The sequence below is a fragment of the Abramis brama genome, assembly GCF_963993115.1.
Source record: "Abramis brama genome assembly, chromosome: 1".
NCBI classification, from domain to species: Eukaryota; Metazoa; Chordata; class Actinopteri; order Cypriniformes; family Leuciscidae; genus Abramis; species Abramis brama.
The window spans coordinates 46,543,640-46,569,300 of NC_139963.1; the positions used below are offsets into that span (position 1 = coordinate 46,543,640).

General features: G+C 36.9%; 2 protein-coding genes across 2 annotated transcripts; one reads left to right on the forward strand and one right to left on the reverse strand.

Moving 5' to 3' along the window:
* Positions 1 to 890: 890 nt before the first annotated feature.
* On the forward strand, positions 891 to 12,080 carry atg4db (autophagy related 4D, cysteine peptidase b). Its single transcript, XM_084097915.1, has 11 exons — positions 891 to 1,024; positions 1,595 to 1,862; positions 2,589 to 2,672; positions 2,754 to 2,927; positions 4,202 to 4,490; positions 5,978 to 6,039; positions 8,987 to 9,129; positions 9,296 to 9,374; positions 9,464 to 9,540; positions 10,429 to 10,548; positions 11,392 to 12,080. The coding sequence occupies exons 2-11, from the start codon at positions 1,691 to 1,693 to the stop codon at positions 11,560 to 11,562; spliced, it is 1,371 nt and encodes a 456-aa protein (XP_083954041.1). The 5' UTR covers positions 891 to 1,024; positions 1,595 to 1,690; the 3' UTR covers positions 11,563 to 12,080.
* Positions 12,081 to 12,916: 836 nt separating this feature from the next.
* On the reverse strand, positions 12,917 to 19,946 carry LOC311072786 (galactose-3-O-sulfotransferase 2). Its single transcript, XM_084098047.1, has 3 exons — positions 19,738 to 19,946; positions 16,910 to 17,173; positions 12,917 to 14,716 (listed from the first exon to the last, which is right to left on the reverse strand). Exons 1-3 carry the CDS (start codon positions 19,854 to 19,856, stop codon positions 13,810 to 13,812), a joined length of 1,290 nt encoding a protein of 429 aa, XP_083954173.1. The 5' UTR covers positions 19,857 to 19,946; the 3' UTR covers positions 12,917 to 13,809.
* Between the last annotated feature and the right edge of the window lie 5,715 nt (positions 19,947 to 25,661).

The following is a 25,661-nucleotide window of genomic DNA, read 5'->3' on the forward strand; positions in this document are numbered from 1 at the left end:
ACTTGACCTACTTGCGTCCCGCTCATCTCGTCTCTCTCCCGTTACAGACCGTGCTGAACCACGCCCCCCCCTCGCCACAAAAATCATGTCATTAAACGCAACATTTCTAAAAATAGAACTTAACCTCATCCATGAACATGATTTTTCGATTCCCGTCTGACTGATTTACATCCACGGTGGAGTTGAAAACAACAGTTCCCATCATTCCACGCTCCTTCACATCGTCATCAAGCTACGCCCTTGTTGTTGTTTGGAATGTAGCGCCCTCTGCCGGTAGAAAATATTGCATATTGTACCTTTAATACATATGTAGTGCTGATTACATACAATCTGGATTACGTAATCAGATTTTAAAAATTGAGTACTTGTAGGCTAATTAGATTATATCACGTTTTAAAATGCTCATAATCAAATTACAGTTACTTTTTATGGATTACATGATTACATATTTTTCATCATTCTTCAATACACAATCCCATTCAAATCTAAGTGATTAACAAGATAGGTCAAAAGTAATCAAAAAGCAGTCGGAATACCTGACCTAAAATGAGAAATCTAGATTATACTACAATTTTCGTCATGTAATTTGTAATCAGTAACGGACTACACTTTGCAAAGTAATCTGCCCAGCACTGCTATTATTATGTAGGCTAGTCTAAAGTCTAAGTGTTACAGGTCATGTGAACTGCTGAATTTGAACTATTGATTGTTTAGCAGTAGTTTGAGTGTGATTTAACACAAATAAATCCATACAGTTACCGTTTTCCGTTATCTCAGAACACTAGTATACTTATTTTTAGGACATTCCCCAGTACTACATAGATACTCAAATGACCAATCAGAGAGCACTGAAGTACCAGACAGCCAATCAGAGGACAGATACAAGTTTCGTTGCCAAGTGAAGGAGGGAAGAGGCTGTGTGAACCCGAGTGGCGTCGCGGCGTGTTTGTAATGCGGAAAGTTTCCATTCCAGCAGAAATCCTCCGATATTTACAATGACATGACAGTCACAACAGCTTGTAAGGTAAGTATTTTATCACATATTCAAAATGTGCTTCGTTTCGTAAAATAAATGACCCGTCTATGTATCCGAAAGCCGAGTCAGTGCATATAAACAAAACATTGTTTCCGGTCAACAAACCACCAACAACAAACGTATAAGTCACTCTCACATCTGAAATTCGATATTATACAACTAAATATGGTACATTTCGGAGATGGTACTATGGCCGTACCTTGTTTTTAAACATATTATTTTGTAGTACTAGGACCACAGTATGATTACGTACTAGACTATTAATATGTACAGTACCATGTTAAATCTCAGAGTATATCTCTCAAAACCGTCTTTAAAGGGCAGATAAACCAGAATAATTTATATTTACTTCATAAACATCTAATAGTTATCTAAACACTTATTATCAAATATCTTTTTGAATTTTTTTGTTGAGTTTAACGTTAGTGATATTAATGTGGCTTAACTTTGACACATTTGTAGGATTCCTTCAGTCACATGATGTGTGTCACGTATTTCCCTGAGAAAGTCCTGAACAGAGCTCAGTAAAGTTACTTTTGTTCTCTCACTGTCCCACAGCATCACTCGTACCCATAACCCCTCATCCCTCCTCTGATTGGAGGCTGGGATTCAGATTCTCTGGACGTCATGGCAACAGGGTCATGGATGTGAGTGATGGATCCCACAGATGATCTGGCGTCCTTCGAGGTGGTCCACCTGTCGAACCCTTCAAACCCGGGCTTGCTGGATCTCAGCGCTGACTTCGACGGACACGTCCAGCAGTCCAAGGAGAAGCCCAAACTCAAAACCAAACTCGTTTCTGTCTGGAATAATGTCAGATATGGAGGTGTGTGGAGAAGTTGGAGAAGATGTTGTGTAGCAATTTTTACAACCATTTTTTTATAAACGTGTTTTTTTGATGGCCAGTGTTTGCCCAGCATTTTTATTTAATTGAATTTAAACGTATTTGATCTGTATGTTGTTCGTTAAATAATTTACATAAATGACTGTCAAACACGTTATTGATAATGCCGCTTAATAAACTATAATTGTATTTTTAAAAACATTATCTATCTGAAGATTAATCTCAGCTTCTCAGATGGGCGGTATGTTTTATTAAAAAGGATTTCACTAGTTTCATTAGTTCATGTAGGTAAGATATTTAATTTGATTTAATTAGCCTGTTAGTTCTGACAGCTAAGATAATTCCTCCATACATAATAGTAATGTCACAAAAAATGCACTCATTTCAAAATGCAGTAGATTGATGAATGTCTATTTTTTTATAATGAGGCAATTTTTTTACTCTTTGTTGGCCCGATTATACACTATTAGTCAGATGACAGTCTTTACTGTCACTTTTAATCAATTTAATGTGTCCTTGCTGAATAAAAGTATTAATCTTCCTGACCCCACACTTTTGGATGGTAATGTATGTTTTTATATCAAAAGATAGTTGACCTTTATTTTCCTCTCTCACTAAATTACCCATTTCGCTAAACCCAGATATGAAAGTTGAGCTTTAACCGCAGATGTCATCTTCTCACACACACACACATCTGTTTCTGTGCAGGCTGGTCTCTGAAGGGCAAGCCACGTCTCAGTAAGAGGAGTCCTGTGTGTCTGCTGGGACAGTCCTATCAGCTGAGCTACTCTGGTGAGCGGAGAGGATTGTGATGATTCGCCGTTGCTCTGAGTGGCGCAGGCTTTCAGTGTGTGTGTGTGTTTCTCCTCTCAGGAGAGCGAGAGTGTTTCCGGCGGGCGTTCTCCTCGCTGCTGTGGATGACCTACAGGAGAGGCTTCCCGCCGCTGGACGGCTCGGCCCTCGGCTCTGACGCGGGATGGGGATGCATGCTACGCAGCGCACAGATGCTGTTAGCTCAGGGACTGATCCTGCACATCATGCCTGCGGGTATGACACTTTTGACCCGAAAGTAATGTTAAAGAAATTCTTAAAAATGCATTTTTAGTATGGGAACCTAACTTAGAAAATTTGTGCATACTATCAAAATACACATCATTTAATTAAATATGAAATAAATATCATTAAATATAACCATATAAAAATATATATAGCTATATTTGCATTCAGGCCATTGTTGATCTGGATATCAGTTGTGGCTTTATCCATGATGTCTTGGGGGATTTTTTTTTTTTTTTTTTTGCTAGTTAGACTTGTCTCAAATATTTTTTGAAAAGTCATTGAGCCTCTTTTTGTGGGTTTTAAGTTAGATTTGTCTAAAAAGTACTGTTAAAAAACATTTTCCCATATCTCACACGCATTTATAACTATATATATACACTATATATACTCTCTCTCTCTCTCTTTCTTATATATATATATATATATATATATATGTGTGTGTGTGTGTGTGTGTGTGTGTATATATATATATATATATATATATATATATATATATATATATATATATATATATCTTTCATATATATATATATAATATATGTGTGTGTGTATATATATGTATATATATATATGTGTATATATATATGAAGAGTTCAGATGCAAAAGCCTCTAAGTGCCATTTTAAATTTTCTTCTAGAATGATCATTTTTATCAAGCTTGTATATTTAAGTTCAGTAATTTCACTTAAATTACTGTTTATATATATTAAAATTTATTAGAACATAGCAATATCAAAGCAACATCAAAACAAATATTACTCTGTTTAATAAAACATATATAATAATACAAATATTTTATCAATAATCATGTTAAATCGAATATATTTATATACTGTGTGTGTGTATGTGTATATATATATATATATATATATATAGACAGTATATAAATATATTAGCATGATTGATAAAATATTTGTATTTAAAATATGAAAGAATTCTTAATTTAGTTAATAAAAAAGTGGTAAGTGTAGTAATAACATGGTAAAATTGGTATTTTTGATTGACTGTTTTAGAAGCTTGCGTTGGAATGTGAAAATAGGCTGTAGGTTTTTTTTATGCGTTATTAAATAGGTAACTGACACAGATAAATACCGGCCACTAACTTATATTATGCATCCCTACTAATAAGTCCAACCAAACACACCTTCATATTTTTTAAGTATGTGAAACTTAAAGCATTTCAAACAGTAGTGCACTAGTAGTGTGTCCTGCACGGTATGCATATAAACGTTCCCCTGGTCTGTGTGTGTGTGCTCTCCTCAGGCTGGACGTGGCCTGCGACGCATCATCAGACTAAAGATGACCTGCAGGTGCTGGACTCTCACACACAGGCCGGGTCCCTGAGAGACTCGGGTAAACCCCGCCGGCTCAGCCTGGGCACTGCGCTGGACAGTGAGTCTCAGGAGGAGAGGGCTCACCGCAGGCTGGTGTGCTGGTTCGGGGATCACCCCCCCGCCCCCTTCGGCCTGCACCGGCTGGTGGAGTTGGGCCGGGCCTCTGGGAGGCGGGCCGGCGACTGGTACGGGCCCGCCATCGCCGCGCACATACTGCAGTAAGTCCCTGAGTCTGATCTGATGCTGCTACTCCAGCTCTGAATATCACTGATAAACTATTATAGCTTTTATTAGTAATTTGAATTTATTGTTATTTTCATAGATTCTGTTTTCATTTTTAGCTTAAAGTTATATTTAGCTGTGGGTTTTTTTATTCATTTTTTATTATTATTAAATTATATTTCAGTTTTAGTTATTTTAGCAAGTTAAACTAAATAAAAAGGAGAAACTTGATGTTTTTATCTTATTTGTTGTTTTATTTCAGATAAAGATCATTTTATTTCAGTAAGTGAGTGAGTCTTGAACTGACAGTCTTGTTTTAATATCATTGATATACTATTATAGCTTTTGTTAATATTTAGAATTTGTTGTTATTTTCATATTTTCTGTTTTCATTTTGATTTTAAAGTTGTATTAATTTTGTGGGGTTTTTTTGTCATTTATATTAGTTTAAAAATATATATATATATTATTTCTGTTTTAGTTATTCTAGTACAGCAAGTTCATCTAAAAACTGAGAAATGTTGCCTGTGTGCCTTAGAAATTAAATTAAATGTTGTTGTTTGTTATTTTATTTCAGTTAAACGTCATTTTATTTCAGGTAACTAAAATGTTTTTTAAGGTTATAGTTTTAACCATTTTTATACTAATTATTACATGCTGTTATTAATTGGATATTGGAGTATATTATGGATGCCCATTTCTGCCACAAAAGAAAAAAAATCTTTGCAAATTTGTAATTGACATAAAAAGTCAAAATGTATTATGTTAAGGCATATTTATGAGATGAAAAGTTTAAATTATTATGACATACTAAGCTGATATGATGACATAAGTCAGTTATGTGATTTAAAAAGTTGAAATTTGACATAAAAAGACAGAAGTATGACATGCTAAACTGAAATTATAACAGTCAATTATGAGATAAAAAGTTAAGATTATATAGTCAATTATGAGATAAAAATGTGAAATTATGACCTAAAAATTTCTAATTATGACATACTAAGCCAGAATTACGACATAAGTCAGTCAATTATGAGGAAAAACAAATTGACATAAAAAGTTGAAATTCTGAAATTGCCATTACATACTAAATCATAAAGATATTTAAAAAAATCTAAATTACGAAATAAAAAGTTACAATTATGACTTTCTATGTAATAATGTTATGTCTATGTAATGTATTTCTGTCATTAGGCCTAAGTCTTTGTCATAATTTCAACTTTTTTAATCATAATTCTGATTTTGAAATGGACTTCCAAACTATTATCATATTGCAGCCATTTAATTTAATTTGGGTTCCGTTTATTTGACCATTGTGCCTCACATCGCCCTATAAAGAAGAGTAGAGTCACTGTAACACACAGCCTCTCACGGTGTATTGCATCATTAATATATCTTAAATAGTGTTTATATACGAGAGAAGCAGCACACGTGTTAATGTTCATGTTAAATTGCATGTAAAAGTGTGTGTTGGTGTGTTCAGGAAGGCCGTGTCGGCGTCGGAGCTGTCGAATCTGGCGGTGTACGTGGCGCAGGACTGCACAGGTCAGTGAATCTGTGCTCAAACACTGTCTTCATGTTAGCAGTGCGACTCGAGAGTGTGCTAATGCTAGGGGTGGTTAATCTGTCTGATTTCCTGATTCGATTCGATTACGATTATTGAAGTCCCGATTCGATTACAGTCGATTTTCGATTATTAACGATTCTCGATTAGCGATTATTGATTTTCCATTTCACAACAGTAAACGAAAATACACTACAAAGTGATTGCAGTATTAAAAAAAGTCAGCTGCTGAATTACTTAACTCTTTTATTGAGTAACAACAACTCAAAGCACTTTCTGTGTCGTGTAGTTATAACTTCAGAATTATTTGTATGTAGCTTATGTTCTGTAGAACACAGAAATGAATACATCACATTGTGTTGTGACTCATCAAGTTGAACTAAACAATAACAAATAAATGAAAGGCTTATTTCCTTTAGGAAGTAGATCAGAACCAACATACTGTAGAAATTGGACAATTTTCTTCTAGAAAGACAAGGTGTTCAGGTGGAGGAAGACTGCAGGTTGCAGTCGAAACATGTCAAGGTAAAGAAAAAGTTTGTTCTCCACCTGAACACCTTGTCTTTCTAGAAGAAAATTGTCCAATTTAATCATTAAGAAGACAAAATGAACATTTTTGAACAACTTACTGTAGCTTCAATTAGTAACATACAAAGCCACTCTTATACACAACTAAATAATAAAGAGTTATGACTTGAAATGTTTGCTGTATACTACAATCAAAAACAGCTTATACAAAAAAAGTGAATGAACATCTGCACAGTCAAAATGTAACTTTTTGTGACTGAAATTGCACATAATTGCAGTATAACGTATGTATAACAGATCGGTTTACACAGTGTACTGATGTGAAAACTAAACAATACAGAAAGCAGCTCTCATACAAAAATACTAAATAGGTAACAATGAAATTGCCAATTTTACATACGTTAGCTTTTAACGAAGAAGCATAGAAAGTATAAGAAGTGGACAGAGCCATCTCATTGGATCTCAATTGAGACAAGTGAAGCCCATTTTTAGCGATTTCTTAGCACTTCCTTTCCTGACGCGCAGACTCAAACCGAGCAAAGCGTTACACGGACCACGTGAGCAACCCGTCTGTCTTCTAGTAGCTGTGCCAAGAGAAATCTGAATCATTCCCTTCCGAATCTTGCAGAGACGGAGAGTGTGAGTAGGAGCTGTACATGAGCTTGGAGCAGGAGAAACTTTTGCTAGATATTCTGATTAATTATTTTGTCATTTTGCCTCCATGTCTCCCCGATTGCTCGCGAGCTTCTCCTCCCGTCCATACGGTAATCTCTCTACTGTGCGACAGAGAGTCGCGTGGTTATGACGCAATCGTTAGCCTATTTTTGCAAAAACTGCTTCTACGGGGCCATAACATAAGCTACAAGGTAATGAAGCCTTTTATACATTTTCGTGTTTCTTTAGAAATAAATAATGGACAAATAGAGTCTTCAAACGCCTCGATGTAAAATTATTCGCTGTCAAAGTGACGCCAAAATGAATGGGAGTCAATGGGATGCTAACTGCAGGTGAAGTTCTGCTACAAGATGGTGGCACGCGGCCGGCTTCAACTTCCGGTCGACTTCCTTCCTGCTTGCGCAGAAGGTGCCGTTTGAATTTGGCGCTCAGCCATCATGAGTCTGTTATGTATGTGCGCGACTCTGTTATGTGCACGCCACAGACTGTCCGCGCACTCCATGTCCGCTTATAGTTCCGCCTTTTGCGTTCCGTCAATATTACGTTATTAGAAAAAAAAAATATATATATATTTTTTAGAAAATCGTTTTTTTGACATTAGTGAATCGATTCAGAATCGTCCACGTCCGCATCGCGATGCATCGAAGAATCGATTTTTTTCCCCCACCCCTAGCTAATGCTGTCTTCTCATTCGCACACACACACACACACACACACACACACACACACACACATAATAACAATGACATCACTCTGACAGCATTTCAGACCCTATGGAGTGGGGAGTGTTTGTAAATTGTTTTGCGAAATAACGTTCATGACTTTGACAGAGGTTCCCCATTTTACACAGCAATGTTCAGTTGTTCAAGATTTACTGGATATGAATTAGGGATAAGTTTTTTAAAATAATATTTTTACTCACAAATTCTCTCTGATAAAATATTTTCAAGCTTGGCATAACTAGGAAAATGTATATTAATTATAAAATTCATTGTACTTTTCCAGGTTTTGAAATCACACTTTTCAAAGAAAAGACACTTGTTGAATATCTATAATTTGAGTTGTTTTAGCTTAATACTTGGTTTCTCTTAGTTTTTAAGTCATCTTAAGGCTCACAGAAAAAAAAATGGTTGTAAGATTTACCTTGAATAAACTTTCCCTCAGAAATTGCTAGTAAATTTCTCAAATAATCAGACAGAAATGAGTTTAAAGTAAGATAAGTAGAATGACTGAACTAGTATTTTCTTGTTTTATTTACAATGATATTTCGAAAAATAAAATAACTCTGAATATTCTTTTGGGAGAAGATATTCACTACTACTTTCATAACATCCCAACAGATTTAATGGATCATAATTTTAGCATCAAACGGCTGTCCTAAGAAAGCCTCTCCTGAAAGCAGAACCTCTCTCTGTTCACAAGAGAACACAATCCTCCACCAGGATTCTATTCTTTAAATTTAAATACATTTTTTTGATTTAGTTAATCGTGATCGAACATATTTACTTAAAAAAATTATCGTAATAACCATAATTTCTGCCACATGTGCCATAGTTATCGTTACTATTATAAAACTACAGTAACTTGCTAGGAAACTATTTACAGTTTTAATGAGATCCACTTTTATAGTAGTAACAATAACCGTAGTAGCTAATATTTTGTCACAAACTGCAGTTATGATGGTATATTTGTGCACAGCTCAACAGTAAATCTCTGGGTTCGCAGTGTACATTGGAGACGTGTTGAACCTGTGCGGGACGTCCCGTACGGATCTGTCAGCGAGGACTGGGTGGAAGTCGCTCGTTCTGCTGGTGCCTGTGCGTCTCGGGTCAGATGTGCTGAATCCCACTTACATCCACTGTGTCAAGGTGCGTTACAACACACACATGCCTCACACACACACAGACAGACAGACAGACACACACACACACACACACACACACACAGAGACACACTCACACACGCAGACACACACACACTCAGACTCTCACACACTCACACACACTCACTCGCGTGTATGTGTGTGTGTGTTAGAGGTTGCTGGAGCTGCGCTGCTGTGTGGGGATCATCGGAGGGAAGCCCAAACACTCGCTGTTTTTCGTGGGATTCCAGGGTGAGTCATGTGACGCGCGTGTGAGGTGTGCGTGTGTGTGAATCGCTCATCGTCATCTGTGTGTGTGTATTTCTGTGTGCCTCATGCAGATGATCAGCTGATATATCTGGATCCTCATTACTGTCAGGCTGCTGTGGACGTCAAACAAGACAACTTCCCTTTAGAGGTGAGCGGATCTTCAAAGGAGAGTTCGGCTGATGATTAATGTAGTCGTCCCTCAAAATATCTATAAAGTCCCAAAAATATGAGGAACAAATTATACTTGTGCATTTATTTATAATGCTTGTTATGGTGTTTGTTTTCTGTACTACAGGGTTATTGTAGTTAAAACTATTTATAAACATCAGGGAAATCAGGGTTATTTTAGTATCATTCATGATATACAGTCAAACTAAAATGTATTCAGACACCTTCAACATTTCTCACAGTTTATTCACTATAGTTTATAAAATGGTAATGAAATATGATATGAACTCATAGTTATCAGATCAGTTTATATTTCACTGGTTTCGTCCATCCTTTTGTTAGACTGTCTCACACATGATTTATGTTGAATAGCTGTCAGCTGTTAAATTTAAGTACATAATTAGATAATACACATTTAGCTCAACCAATGACCCAAGCAATGCTTCATTCTGTTCAGTCTGTGTGTAAAAACGTTGCATTAGCAAAAGAAAACTACTTCAGCAAAACACGGTCAGGTCAAAGTGTCTGAATCATTTTTGGTCCCAAATTTGTATACATTTTACTGGTAGTCACTGTATGAAGAATTTTTGGGTATAATATGTCACAGTTTACTTTATTTTGCAATCCTCACTAACATAAATGGACTATAGTGTCCTGCATCCACTAGTATGTATATGTATAGATGGATGGATAGAATACTTCCTGAACATGAAGCTGCTTTGAAACTTGCTTCTTATAAAGACTCAGTACAAGTAAACTTGAATTGAATCTAGTTATAATCCAGAATTGAATCCATATATTAGTGTGTGTGTGCGTGTGTGTGTGTGCGTGTGTGTGTGTGCGTGTGTGTGTGTGTGTGTGTGTGCAGTCGTTCCACTGTAAGTCTGTCAGGAAGATGTCGTTCAGCCGCATGGACCCGAGCTGCACGGTGGGCTTCTACGCCCGGAGCAGGGATGATCTCCTGACTCTGTGCTCAGACGTCACCAAGGTGAGACACACACACACACACACACACACACACACACACACACACACACACAAACTCACGCTGCAGAACTGAAGCATATCGGCCTAAACAAAAATGCATCGATAATAAAATTATTTTTAATGTTATAATTAAGTATGGATTTTTTCACAGTACACTGTTATTACTGTAGTAATATGTAATATTTCTTTGATTTAATTTTTAAAATAAAATAAAAATCTGTAAAGAAAATAATAATATTATTAATTTTATTAGTAAATTAATTGTTGTTGTTGTTGTTATTATTATTATTATTATTATTATTATTATTATTATTATTATTATTATTATTACAACAGTCATATTTAATGGGTTCTAATAAAAACAATATGGAAACCCAAGAGGAGATTTTTTTTTTAATTATTATTATTTAAAAAAAGCATTAGGCTCTTGTTCTATCATTTGTTTACAAGCGAAATTAAGTAATACATATTTAAAAATCTTCTACTTTGTTTTGTAAATCAAAATTATAATTATTAAATACAGATGTTTTTATTTTACTGTACAATAGCATTATTACAAAAAATATTTCTTTATTATTATTATGTATAAATCTAATTTTGATTAAATATCTATTAACTTTATTAACAAAATAAGAATAATATTTAAAATAATAATAATTAGAATAAATATTAGAATTAAAATTACTGAAAATAATAACACACCAATGGTGTGAGGAGCCTCTTGGAATTGCTCCGTTTATATTTATTGTTATTACTGATATTCTTTGTCACATTTTTCACCCCTGATGAGTTTTCATCCTTGCAATCTCCAACTTTCTCCTTGTTTTCCCTGTCCTGGCCCCAGGCTCTGAGCTCATCGGGGGAGAAGTACCCCATCTTCACGTTTGTGGAGGGTCATAATGAGGAGGGGAGCGCCAGCGCCAGCGCCTCAGACTCAGTCCTTCACACAGAGACCACAGGGAGACTGGGCCGGGTCAAAAAGAGGACCAGCATGGACGATTTTGTGCTTCTGTGACACGCAGACTCCACTTCCTGTTTTTTACTCGAGTACTTCCTGCAGTGTGTGTGTCATGTGACAGGGGCTTTCACACTCACTGTCAACGAGAGTGTCCAAAACAGATGGCCAGTCGTTAGCAGGGTTTTTCCAGACTCCTGCTGTTGTTTTCTGTTCTTCTGCAGCTGTCGTGTGCAAATGCACCGTACAGGAGGATGTGACGTGCGTTCGGTGAGCAGGTGGCTAAGCAGATTAACACGAATGATGCTAATGACAGCAGACAGTGAGGCTCTCGGACAGACATTACTCTGTGACGGGCAGACATGGGATTTAAACACTGTGATTTACTCTCCTTTTATGTATTTTTCCGTACAAGAAACTTACGTTCACCAAGACATATTAACTTCTCTGGTCAAGCACTGAACAACTACTACTGACAGCATGAATTTACATTCATAATACATGTTTTTGTTTTCTGGTCTTGTTTTTCTGAACAAGTTTTTTTATTTAAAAAAAATAAAATAAAATATTGAACAGTGGTTTGTGAACCCAAGTTTGGGAAACCCAGTTATAGCTTTATTCTATTCTTAAAAGAAAAAAGGTTTTCATAATTTTTCAACCAAATGTAAAAAAAAAATGTACCTTTTCACTTTTCATCTGAAGTCACAAATCCCTCTTATTTTTTAACTCCTGAACACGCCAATGTTCTGATCTGATATTGCAGCATTTCGACATCAGTTCCTGTTTACGTAAGAAAAACAAATACCATTCAGTTTAGGGCAATGATGTCCTGATCTATACCCTAAATAGGGCACCATTTGAGGGAACAGCCATTTGTAGTGATGTCTGAAACCGTAGTGGACGTGTTCAAGTGCACTCGTTCAATCCCACAATGCACAGCAATAAAGAGTGTACAACTGATGTACGCTCAAGGGCTAGAAAATACCCATAATGCACTGTGAGAGTCTTATTAATTCCCACGTCTGACCAGAAGATGGCGACAACATGGATCATCCATTCACTTTCCCAACCACTGGTCCAAAGTGGGTACAGCATAATATCATACAGGTATAACTTCCTTTTTAATGTATTAATAGATTGTTTAATTAAGGTTTATAAATGCTAGTTTCCATGACAGAGTCCAAGATAAATCTTTTCATTTTTCTACTGGAGCAGAGTTCTACCAGTTTGCTAAGTTTCAAATGATTATTAAACCGCACAAACTATGCAAAGCGGCAGCCCATCCGTCCTTTAGGACTTAGTGTCCGAATTCACTCTCTTGTTTTCATTCAGTCCTTCAAATGGACTATATTAGTTAACTAATGTAGGGAATAGTGAATGAGGGTTTTCGACCATTTGATGCATATTGTATGCATTTTACATACCAAAAACAGCATTTATTTGACAGAAATTCCAATGAATGGGACATTTATTTTTCTTCAAAACTTTTTGGCTTTAATACAATTTTCCCAAGAAATAGGCATGAATGAACCTGCCGTCCTCAGATGATTCCTCCTCTTTCTGACAACAAAGCAATTGAATGCTACAAACTTGTAATTATGACTTCGGAAGTGGGAGGTATGTCATTTCCGATAGCATGTGAAGGCAGATCCTCCAGGAGCGGGACTGAACACCTCTGGATTACCGCCAGGCTGGATGTGTGAAAATATCAAGTAGGGATGCACGACATATCGGCTATCATATCGTTATCCGCTGACATGTTAATTTTTAATGTTATCGGCCTGATAAAAAAAGTTTACAGATATTATAAAGCTGATAAATAATGGACTATTTCCTTCAGCTGAGACACTTCAGATGCCACTGTTCAACATGAGGGTTTTGAGTTGCTTGAAATATGATTGGAATCGCTTCAAAAAAGGAAAATATGGTTCAGTGCAACAAGTCTGTCATATCGGCTACATACAATTATAATGAGAACGTTATAATTGTGTGCTTGGGTCATAGCTTTTAATGGTGAGACTTTTGTTTTTGTAATCATGCTCTCAAAAATTACATAAATATATTGGCCAATATATCGGTTATCGGCTTACAAATATTAAGAATTATCGGTATCGGCCAAAATGTTCATATTGGTGCATCCCCAATACCAAGAGTCTCTTATCCTAGTGCATCCATCAGTTGAACATGTGCAAGTCTTTGTTTTATCCGGGACTGGTGTTCAAGATGGTGCCATCTTGGTTCACCTCCACTAGACTTTGTCTGCGAAGAGTCGCTTCTGAAGCACCCAAAACAAGACCATTTCCGGGTTCAGTCGGCCGGAGCGGCTCTCATATCTCTCCCGTACTGCTTAAAGTACAAGTGCGAGTGATACTGAAGCTCAGGCAGCATCATCCGCACGCAGAACCCCTGATCCTGCAGCGAGAGGTTCCCCCGCACCTCAAACCCCACGATGGTGGCCGACTCCGTCTGCCGCGGGCGCAGCAGATCCTCAAGCTCCGCCGGGGGAACCGACTCCCTGGAGACGCATCTCCGCCGAATTTTCTCCGTAGATTCCCTGAGTTTCTCCGCCTCCGCTTTCAACCTGTCCAACCCGAACTGACCCGCCTTCTCCCAGAACACCTGCACAAAGAAGTCGTAGAGAAGCGTGTCCAGGACGTTCCACGAGCGCACTTTCGCCCGCATGTTCTCATCCAGCTCGGTCACGCTGTTTTTGGCACGGGCGTTGAGCCGAAGGTAAGCCAAGTCCTCACGCTCCAATCCCAGAAGAGCTCCTAACAGAACCAGGGATTCGTCGAAATGCTCGGCGATCATCACCAGGTGAAACGCTTCCTCTAGTTGCGCAAGGTCCTCCGGCCAGGAGCCGTTCCACTTTTGGTTGTTGAGCCCCATGTCGAAGCTCATGGGGTTCTTGGCTAATCCATTCCCGGGTTCCTTTGGGTCCCAGAAGGTCTCTGGAGAGTCCAGGAATGCCTTGAGTGTGGGTTTGCCTTCCCTAGCGGCGGCTCGGTGTGCGCTGAGGAATGCCGGGACGGTGGAGGTGTGGTATCTGAAGACCGACTCGAAGGTCTCGATCGGGTCTCGTAACAGCGTGATGAAGACTGTGTTCAGGGGCATCACCTTCCTCACCTGAGGCAGGTCCAAACGCATGTGGCTGCACAGCAAGTCAAACTGGGACGAACCCTCGGGCAGCTCGTCCACAAATGCCGCTCTAAATCTGAAACAGAGGGAGAGAGAGAGAGAGCAAGAGTGAAGAGCTTGTTTGGTTTAAAGCTCATTAACCTTTGAACAGCATTTAATGGTCTGAAGGGGAGGTCAAGGATACGTTGTTAATGACTGACTTGCTTGATCCATCCACCCTAGAGAAATGTTTATATTCAGTGAGCGAGTTGACTTCTGTAATTTGCTGTCAAATTCATCTTTCTCCATTGACAACGTTGACAACACCATCCAAATGTAGCTTTTTATGCTAACAAAACAGTTTGTGTAAATCATAAGCATTTCATTTGGTTGCACTTTATTTTAAAGTGATATAATTACTCAGATAAGTACTGATTACTATGAATTAACTACAACTACTTACTATACGGTTACTATGAGTTACAGTTAGGGTTTGGTTTAGGGTTAGTTACATGTAGTTATGGCTAATTTACTGTTATTACTTTAGTACGTACATGTAGTAACGTGTAACTGCATCACCTTAAAATAAACTGTTACTTTTCATTATATTTAAATAGATTTTTGGAGGCTCTTTAAACTCTGAAATGGGTTCATATGTTTTTTTAAATTATCTTTTGGCACCTTAGATTAATAAGCACGACCTGGCTAATTTGCTGTCACATTCATCTTTCTGCATTAACAGCAATTCAAAAGTAGCCGTGTTCAAAACCACTTTGCAAGCAACACATATAGACTAAATCGTAAGTATGCCGTTATATTTTAGTGCATGTTTTTGGAGGCTCTTATGGGCTTGTATTTTTATCGCATTTGTCAATTGGCACCCTTGATGGATTAGCATATTTAGCATGCTCCAGTTAGCACAATGCTTTAACTAATTTGCTGTCAAATTTGATCTTTCTCCATGGAAAAGTAGCTTCAATTAGCCCCATGTTGTAACAAATGCATCTTTTTCCATTGACAGTCACTCCGTGGATGCTAACAAAATACTTTGCAAGTAATGATCAATATTTAATTATATTATAGTAGATATTTTGGAGGCTCTTAAAATTGAAAAAATTAACTTATATTTTTCTTACATTTTCTTTTGTTACCCTAGATTAATTAGCATGGTCAACTTCATGCTCCAATTCATCAACTAACTTACTGCCAAATTTGTCAGCCATTCAAAAGTAGCCATGTACTATATACTAACAAACCAATTTGACATAAACCGTATTTCTTTTTCCTAATCATTGGAAGGCATTTATGGATTTTTAATTGTCTTCTGGCCCCTTAGATTGATTAAAATGGCACTAATTGGCCATCAAAAACATCTTTCTCCATTGACAGCCATTTTAAAAGTAGCCAAATAGCCTACTCAAACAATAGACTTTATAGACTTTTTCTCCATCTGCTGTCTTTGACTCTTCATAGCCTCTAGTGAATCTGCTGCCTTTGACCAAAAACTGATTCAGCAGCTCATATACTTCCAGATAGTGTTGCTTTCGTCAACCATAGAACGAGTTTTTATTTTTTTTATTTTTTTTAAATAACCCCCCCAACCACCGCCGGTAGTTGGTCCATTACCGCGGTGGTAAAAAAAAAAAAAAACTGCCACCGTCACAGCCCTAAATATACTAAATATAATAAGATATAAGATAACCTTGTTTGAAATTCTGTATTGACTGGGTTAAATAGAATTGCATTACTAAAAAGAGACTAAAATACAATTTTCATTGACTAAAACTAGACTAAAATGTCATCAGTTTTCGTTGACTAAAACTAGACTAAAATGTCGTTTTCGTCGACTAAAACTTGACTAGACTAAAAAGAGTATGAACGTTAGTGACTAAAACTAATAAAAACTAAAACGACAGCTTGACACAAAGACTAGACTAAAACTAAAATTAAAACAGGCCGCCAAAAACAACACTACTTCCAGAAGATCCCGAACTGCGATGAATGGGAACAGGTACTCTGACTGCTTGAACTTTTGCAGGACAGTAACCCAGCAAGCAATAGCCATCATTTCTCCGTCTAGTTTAACAATAGACCCGATACAGTCTGGCTATGAGTAACCCACTTCTAGCCAAAATAACCTTTAATTTGGTTACATTTAAAAAAAAATGGTTAATTTTGGTTACAATTTGGTCAATCTGTAGTCATGATTTAACTATTAGATGTATTTTAAATGCAAAATTGTTTTCTGGGGAGAAAAATTGTTGGGGAGGTGATGTGCGCTCGCTCGTACCTGTTTGGATAGTTAAACTGGTATGTGCGGTGTGGAAAGGCGAAAGTGGCGCTCTCTCGTTCCCCGAGTCGAAACAGTATGTTCTGCACGGTGCTGCTGCCGGTCCGGTGTGTTTTCAGGAAGACCACGGGTGCCTGTGCTCTCCTGCGGCGCTCGGCTCTGGCGGTCGGTGTGTGTCTGGCCGGTTGGTGTGGGATTGGAGTGTGTTTCTCGACAGCTTTTCTCTGGCTCTTTCTGTCTGCTGTAGGTCTCAGTTCATGAGTTCTGTAGGGGGAAACCTTCAGGTTAGATGTGAGCTTTTCACGTGGGATCATTAGGATCTGAGCCAGTGCTGTTTTAGTATCATTGAGATTTCCCATTGAGGGACATGGTGATGAACAAAAATATGAGATGGGAAAGAAAAAAAATATTTCAATGCTTTTGGATTACCTCAAACCACTAAATTTGCACCACTTACATGAGTACTAGAAACTGTTAAACCGCTTTAGCTTGTTAATGACTCAGAAAGATGCCAACAATAGAAAGCATGTCAGCTTAACTTTTTTTTTCTTTTCGTGTTTTTTTTTTGTTTTTTTGTGTGTGTTATTGTTAACATGCATAAATGTGCAATAGATGCAAGGGATGCGAAGTGAAGCAGACAATGACTGTTGCCAAATGCTGTTACTACTTCAAAAGTAGCCAATTGTTCACCCAAAAATTAAAATACTGTCATCATTTACTCACCCTCAAGTTGTTACAAACCAAATGATGACAGAATTTTCATTTTTGGCTGAACTATTCCTTTAAAAAGTTTGTTTACCTTACTTTCATAAAGTTATTCTAACTACATTTTTCAAGTTAGAAATACTTAATTTTCTAAGTGGAAATCAGTAACTCAACAAGTTGAGTGAACATGAACTTATCAAAAACTTAAAAGTAAGTTCACTTTACTTGCATAAAGTTATTCCAACTAAACTTTGTTCAAATAACTTTAAACTTGTCAAGTTAAACATACTTAATATTTTAAGTAAATAGAACTTAACCGAGTCAGTGCAAAAAAGATAACTCAAAAAGTTGAGTTGAGTGAACTTTTTTTTTTTACAGTGAAATACTTGAAAGTATGAAGTACATCTTATTATACGCAACGCAAGCACTTACCACAAAACCATGTCGGATTGCAAACCATGTTTGAGTCCAAATTACCTAGTAATTATAAAAATGAATAATTTTCTAGTGAACTTATAGTGTGGCTTCCAGTGCAAAACCCCACATCGGCAAACAGCTTTTGCATCAGCCAGAGAAAGAACCCAAACCCCATGAGCATTTTTTAATGCAGACTCTGCTGTGGTTCACTGATGTGCATCTGAGTTCAGAAAACCCCTCGCACATCAACCAAACTAACCTAACACTAAACTGAGTGTGGTCCACACCAGAAGATTTGCTAGCAGGTTCATTCAAACCTTCATCCATAGAACCAGTGCTATTTAAAAGTTTTAGTCCTATTAGTTTTAGTTTACATTTACATTACATTTAGCAGACGCTTTTATCCAAAGCGACTTACAAACTAGAGACAAACAGGAGCTTAGTTAAAGGGGGGGAGTGAAATGCTATTTCATGCATACTGAGTTTTTTTACACTGTTAAAGAGTTGGATTCCCATGCTAAACATAGACAAAGTTTCAAAAATTAAATTGTACGTTTGAAGGAGTATTTCTGTGCCAAAAATTGTCCTTCCGGTTTGTCACAAGTTTCGGAAAGTTTTTAGCGCAATTTTCCCCTGAAATTGCGCTTGTTAACTCATGATTTCTGTTCTGTGCGTCTGTGCGCACCAATCTTGCACTTCTATCTACTCCTCAACCAGACCACCTAGAGACTTCGGGTTTTCGGCATTATGTTAAGGAAGGTCTAATCTCGGGAACGCACAAAAAAAAATCCAGGAAAAGATTTACTATCTCTTAGTGTTGTGATCTCATGAGGTGAGAAAATTGCGCTAAAACACTCAACGAGTTTTTATTACTTGTTTCGAGTATGGGTCTGTGTGACGTCAGCTGGGGCGGAATATCCTTATTTGGGTCCTAAGGGCACTTCTCCCGGAAAGGCGCGCGCGCACTCGTAGACCAGAGCGAGAGAGCGAAAGCAGTACGCCATCAAAGCGCTCTGCTCGACTTTTGGGAAGTCAATGTCACCAAAGAAGTGGGTTTTTGGTTGCCAGGGCAAGACAACCCTGCACAGATTCCCAAAGAACCCAGCGTTAAGGAACCAGTGGATGGAGTTTGTTTTTTCAGAGCATCAACGGAGTTGTGTAAGACTGTTTGTTCCCTGCATTTCGACGATGATTGTTTTATAAACAAAGCCCAGATCGACGGATTTGCAGATCGTCTAATGCTTAAGGATCGAGCAGTCACACTCACAATGATAAAGGTTCACGGTCGGTCGTGCGTTGGAACCGGGCGGTGAGTAAAACTGCTTCAAATGTCTCTGTGTGTTGTTAGCTATCGGCGCGTAAGCACCGCCCACACGGCACGCCTCCAGCCGCTCCTTTTTTTCCGGAAAGACTCGGTACAGCCTATCTTTCTTTTATAAATATAATAAAACTAAAGACTTTTTGGAGATATGAAGGATGCAATACTACTCTATAGGTACTCAAGATTAACAGGAGATTGAGTGAAAATGAGCATTTCAGATAAACAGCTCTAATGGTAAATCATGATTCCCTAGCAACGCAAGGGTTTGTGGCTTTGATTCCTAATGAATGCATGATATGTAACACCTTGAATTTGCTTCGAATATCTGCATCTGCCACATCTAGTTGTGTTTATCTGTCAGTATTGCGGTATTTGAGTGTGTTACCTGTTGTTCTGCAGGGAGTGTGTAGCCAGGAGCGTCAGCAGGAGGAAGATCAGCAGCGCCGCCAGTAAAGCGCTCACCCGATGCCTCCACAGCCAGCGCAGGCCCATCTCCACTAACATCTTCAGCTCTCTGAGTGTCTGAGGATCTGTCGGCCTCCTCTCACCTGTTTAATCCTGTAGGCCGGATCAGGCAAACACTCCTCACACACTCCTCACGGCTTCTCTCTTTTCTCCACACACTGCTGTGTGAGTCTCACTGTGATCTGTGTGGGTTTTTTTTCTGTAGTATTTTTTTGTTTTTAAACAGGTTGGTTTAACATCATGGTCTTGTTAGCCATGTAGATGGTATATAGTAGATGCTGTAATGAAACCATGAGGGCAAAAATCCCCGTGTATTCTGATGAAATACATTAATTATAAGCAGCAAATGTATTGCAAATATTTGTCTTTATATTGTAGTAGAGGTTTTTTGTTTTGTTTTTTAATGGAGGCTTGCATATTCTGCTGTCTTTGCCTTCACAGATCAGGATAGTCACTACTAGTGAAGCCGTTGAGACTGTCATTTATGTCTCCTATAAATTGTAGTTTGTTAGGGTGACGAACATAATTTATAGTTTGATTGTGACTCTGTTGATTCTCGTACAGGCCGACAGGAAATAAGACCCGTGTCGAGTTTCATGGCAGCCGTGAAGCATCTCTGATGTGGCACTGTGTTCAGTGAGACGTGCTGAATATTTATCAATGGCGTCCTCTAGTGGTGGGTGAGTTATCTCAGCATTACTCTCTTCTATAAGTAGGCCTAATTAAAGGCATAATATGTAAGATTTTTCTTAAAATATCCAAAAACCACTAGAACAATATTTTGTTGATTTGTGTACTTACATTATCCCAAATGTTTCTTAGAATGTTTAAACACAGAGAAATTAGCAGTTTTAACAGGGTTCGTACAAGGTGCTTCAAGTGCTTGAAGTACTTGAATTTGACTTTTTGAAATTTAAGTCCTGGAAAACCCTTGAAAACAGCCATATTTTTGAAGAGGTACTTGAAAAGTACTTGAATTATTAAAAATAGGGATGCACCGATACCGATCTCATGTATTCGTACTCGTAAAAATGCTCCGATACCAACAACCGATAGGCCTACCAGGTAGCGTGTGTATAGTAACACAGCTGTGGTGCCCAGCTGATTAGAGAAGAACGCGCAGTGGATTGAGCGCGCACCGGCACAGATGAGCACATCCCTTTAAATAGACATCAGTGGAAAGTTTATTCAGTCGGATGTCAATGGCAAAGAAAATAAAACGAGGCATGTAGCTTATTATTCAAGTTAACTGACGAGAGAGAGAGAGAGAGAGCGAGCGAGCGCACGTGTTGAATGCTCTTGATTGCTGATTGTTCACTCAGCACGTGTCATTTGGATTAAAACTAAATTGTATATGTAAGTAAAGTAAAACATGAACTGTTACCTGATTTATGTCTAACGAGTGGTTCCCTACATTATTACAGGACGTTTGCAGGTCAAGAAGTTTAATCCGCAAACACAAACATCCGAAGCGTGCGCTCCGCAAACCAGCGTCTTGATCAACAGCGAGCGAATACTGTATTGAATTGTCTTTCACGTCTTGCGCTTAAACGGACGAATTCACACAAGATTATGTAAAAACGCCTGTCTAGGTGAGTATCCCAGTAAACAAAGTCGGTTATATCTCAAGTGAACGTAGCCATGTTCAAATGGGAGCCATGCGTTCGGTCTTAAAGGGACAGCAGTCTAATAAACCTGCTGCTGTGTTTTAATGTTCAAACAAAGGACAAATAAGTTACTCACTGCTATTGACTAAATAGGCTACCCTTTTCAACTTTAAAAAAATATCCACCTATATATAATTTATACAGTAATGAATATGCATTTTTTTCACATTTAATTACTTTATTCAAATTTCTGTACCTGTTAGATCTACCTGAAAAACTCTAAAAACACTGTTTATTTCATTTGTAGCCTTTCTTTGTTCTATTGAATTTATTTGTCCTATTTGTAATTCAATTATTTGTTCTTATTTTATTACTGATTGCTTACTTGTCTTTAATAATGTTTTAAATTCACATTAATTAGTCTGGTAGTTTTTGTTGTATCAAAATTGGATTAAATAATTAATATTTCACTGGTATCTAAACATTTGTTACACTGACCTAATCCTCAGCACTGAGCCCTTCTGGAGCTGCTCTAAATATACGTGCTGTGCTATTAAATGATAGATAAAATATGATAGAGCAATAGAATGAACAGTGACAGTAACAGAAGCTTATACAATGCATTTTAGCAGGCTTAATTAAGCATGAAAATAACTGAAATAAATATATATTTGATGAACAAATTAAGCCAACTAATATGATTTATATTATTTTGGTTTATCTACTAATACATTTAAAAATTACAAATGCAGTGAAAATTCAGGTATCGATAATTGGTATCGGCGAGTACCAGAAATTAAAGAATGGGTATCGGACTCGTTCTGCAAAAAGTGCATCCCTAATTAAAAAAATGTTGTTGTTGAAAAAAATACAATCTTTTCACGCTAAATTAACGCTGCAGCCTGTCTGAGATATAGAGCTATTTCGCATGGCTATGAGCATGATATTATGTATATGATAAGTATATAATACAACTTTCATTCTTCAGGTCAATCATATATTCATAGAAAAAAAATCTGTTTCAATATCCTTTCAATGGTTAAGGTGATTTCACATGCCTGACAGCGCTGGTCAATGGATTGATCTCTATGACATGAAACATTAGTTATCATATATATATGTAATTTGAGTAAAAAAACAAAACAAATATATTGTTTGATAAGTGCTGATTGAAGTCCTTGAAATCCAAAAAAGTAGTGCTTGAAAAGTCCTTGAAAGTCCTGGAATTTCATTTTACAGAATCTGTACGAACCCTGTTTTAACCAGGACACGAACCGTGTCCATGCGTCGCCTATCAATGACATCATACCAGTGTTAAGCTCGATTTCCGGTTTTATTTTGTAGAAACCATGGAAACACCAAAGACGCTTTAATATATATGTGTTTTATTAGACTGGTGAGCAACCGTTTGGATACATTCATTAACAGAAAATTAATTGACTAACACAGTTTGTCTTTTTTTTTAAATATTGTTTTTTTTTACCGCGAGTAGCATGTTTACCATGCCTAATATGGATTTAGCTCACTGCAGTGTGCAACAAGTGTCTCATATACTATCCGTCGAGCGAACGCACAGAGTAGCATTATAACAACTTTCATCACACTCAAATGTATCTAAAATGATAAAACAGCGCTGCGTTCCCCCATACCTTTGTTTTGAATAAACAACCTCTAGTGGCGAGAAATTATATAGTGTGCCTTTATTCACCTATCATGTTTGCATGTTAGTTTCTTTGTTAATCTAAAGCAAAAAAATGCCATGTTTCATGCCGTAATGCCTCTCTGTTATTATGCAAGCTAATTTGCATGTTTTTGTGAGAAACAAGTGCACGTATGCAAATAAATTCTTTTTTGAAACTACAATTACTCAGACACTTAATCAGGAATTCATACAAAACCAAATTCCAGCTTCACTCAATCAACTTGTAAAATCTTGTTGTGTTGGTTTTACTTGGGTAATTATTACCTGTAAAGAACATACATTTCACCAATAAATTAAAATAAAGTATATTTTGCATAAAGAAAACGAAGCCCATTTTAGGAGCATTAATTGTTTTTTATTGTTAAATTATTTTCCTGACATTTTAAGCACATTTTGCAAATGACTGTAATGCTCAATTATTTAAATTGTAATGTTGTACCATACATCATGATAATATTTCTTATACTGCCTTATTTGTTTCTTTGTTTATAATACATAGGCTACATGTATATTATATATTTATTTAACATATATTTTTAAGTACATTTTTGTTTTTTACAGTAGTAAAGTAATTTAATCAACATAAATGAATTTCATTAGCTGCCTACATCAAAGAAAAACATTATGACAATTGAAATAACATAACAGTAGGCCTCTGACTCTCTTTTAAGCTAAATACATTATATATATTTCATTTTTTTCATTTGGATTTGAGGTGAAATACAGTGTGAGCTGAAGATGTTCTTGACTGGTTTCATGAGACTCGCCCACGCACACATCCTGTAATACTTTTGTAATTTACTACAAGAGTTGATCTACTTATTCACTTGTGACAGTTCATGCCAACTTTAAAGGTCAGAATTCCCAGCATGCACGACTGAAAAGATTGTAAACCCTCACTTTTCTGAGCCTTTCATGCATGAATGCGTCTCTCATCAGTACAGACTCCACACCTCACTGGTGAATTTCACCTTGAGACACAAATCATATTTTATATAAGGAAACAAATAAGGTCTCATTTGCTAACAATGAACATATTTTTACTGCATTTATTAATCTTTGTTAATGTGGTTTTCTAAAAATAGCTACAATTGTTCATTGTTTGTGGATGTTAGTTCACAGTGCATTAACTAATGTTTACTTTGGATTTTGAAGAACTGTTAGTATTAACTAAGATTAATGCTGTAAATGTACTTTACATTGTCCGTTCAAGTTAAGTAAGTAAGTAGTTCACAAATATACCTTTTTAACAAGTTTATTTTTGTGCATATTGTGACATTTTTATAAGCAAATTCTCATTACTGTAATAAAAATAATGACATTCTGGGGTTTAAATGTCCTTGATTATCGTAAAAATAATGCCAGCATGCAAAAAACCCTAAATGGTCCTAATTTTCTTCATGCAAAATGTAATCTCTTATATGTCCTGTTAATTTTATGGTGAATATGAGCATGTACTTGACAGGTATCGTGAGATTCTCCCTCATCTCTCACTCACTGGGATGGTACACTTTCAAAAGATCCACCTTTTGTACCTTATCTACCCCTAAAGGGTGCATATTAGTACCTAAAAGGTACACATTAGTACTTAAATTGTACATATTAGTACCTTTTGAACGGGTACATCCGCTCCAGTTTTTGTACCTTTTATACCTTGATATGCGTTTGAGGTGCAGAGGTGAAGGGCGAGGCTGACATTTTTACACTGCAATTCTAGAGTAAAGTGTTAGAAATATGTGTGGAATGACACATAGCTCAAGCTACATGAACAAAGGCAAAGTGATTGATCGGTCCTGTCTGATCAGCAGGTGTAGGTGCGTTTCAGAATTTGCTTACACTAAAAGTGAAGTGAACTGACAAGATGTTGGCAGCTGATAAGTCTCTGTGGTTTAAAGGACAGGACTTCCTCCACCCTCCATCATAAAACATCACTCACTGCTGATAAATGCACACTTTCACAATGCACAAACACATCTACACGCAAACACACATCTACACACACATCGTCGTTCTGTGCTGATAACTTGTTGTTATTGGCGTTATACACACTTTCACCTCTAACACACATCAGGCCACTCCGCATTCTTCAAAATCTGGTATTTACTGCTAATAAATGCCATTGTTATGGGCGGCTGCTGAGATGACAGACGCTGAAAGGTTGTACAGCAAGTACTACAGTTTAAATGCTTTAATAATCATCAACTTCCACTTAACCAACAACAATATGCAAATCTTTACAATTATTTTAACCATCAAAAAAATAATGTTTCAGTCAATCCAGTGAAATTTCAGATAGTGCATAAAATGATATGATCAGTAAGTCACAGCAAATTACATTTTTACATTACTTTTACTAATCAAAATAACTTGCGCGTCGATCTAAAATGACCAAATTTATTTTTTAATTTCTATGAAAAGATTGTACTATATAACACTTGACAGATTACTGCTGAAGTGAAAAAAAAGAAGAAAAAAAATCCATTTATTGTTATGAAAAATGCACAAAAATAATCATGATCAAATTTTATATGAAAT

Coding starts and splice junctions, on each gene's coding strand:
- LOC311072786 (XM_084098047.1), bottom strand. CDS start 19,856: ATGTTAGTGGAGATGGGCCTGCGCTGGCTGTGGAGGCATCGGGTGAGC. Junction 17,174..19,737: donor CACTCCCTGCAGAACAACAG/GTAACACACTCA, acceptor TTCCCCCTACAG/AACTCATGAACTGAGACCTA. Junction 14,717..16,909: donor CAGTTTAACTATCCAAACAG/GTACGAGCGAGC, acceptor CCTCTGTTTCAG/ATTTAGAGCGGCATTTGTGG.
- atg4db (XM_084097915.1), top strand. CDS start 1,691: ATGGATCCCACAGATGATCTGGCGTCCTTCGAGGTGGTCCACCTGTCG. Junction 2,673..2,753: donor CTATCAGCTGAGCTACTCTG/GTGAGCGGAGAG, acceptor TTCTCCTCTCAG/GAGAGCGAGAGTGTTTCCGG. Junction 9,130..9,295: donor CTTACATCCACTGTGTCAAG/GTGCGTTACAAC, acceptor TGTGTGTGTTAG/AGGTTGCTGGAGCTGCGCTG.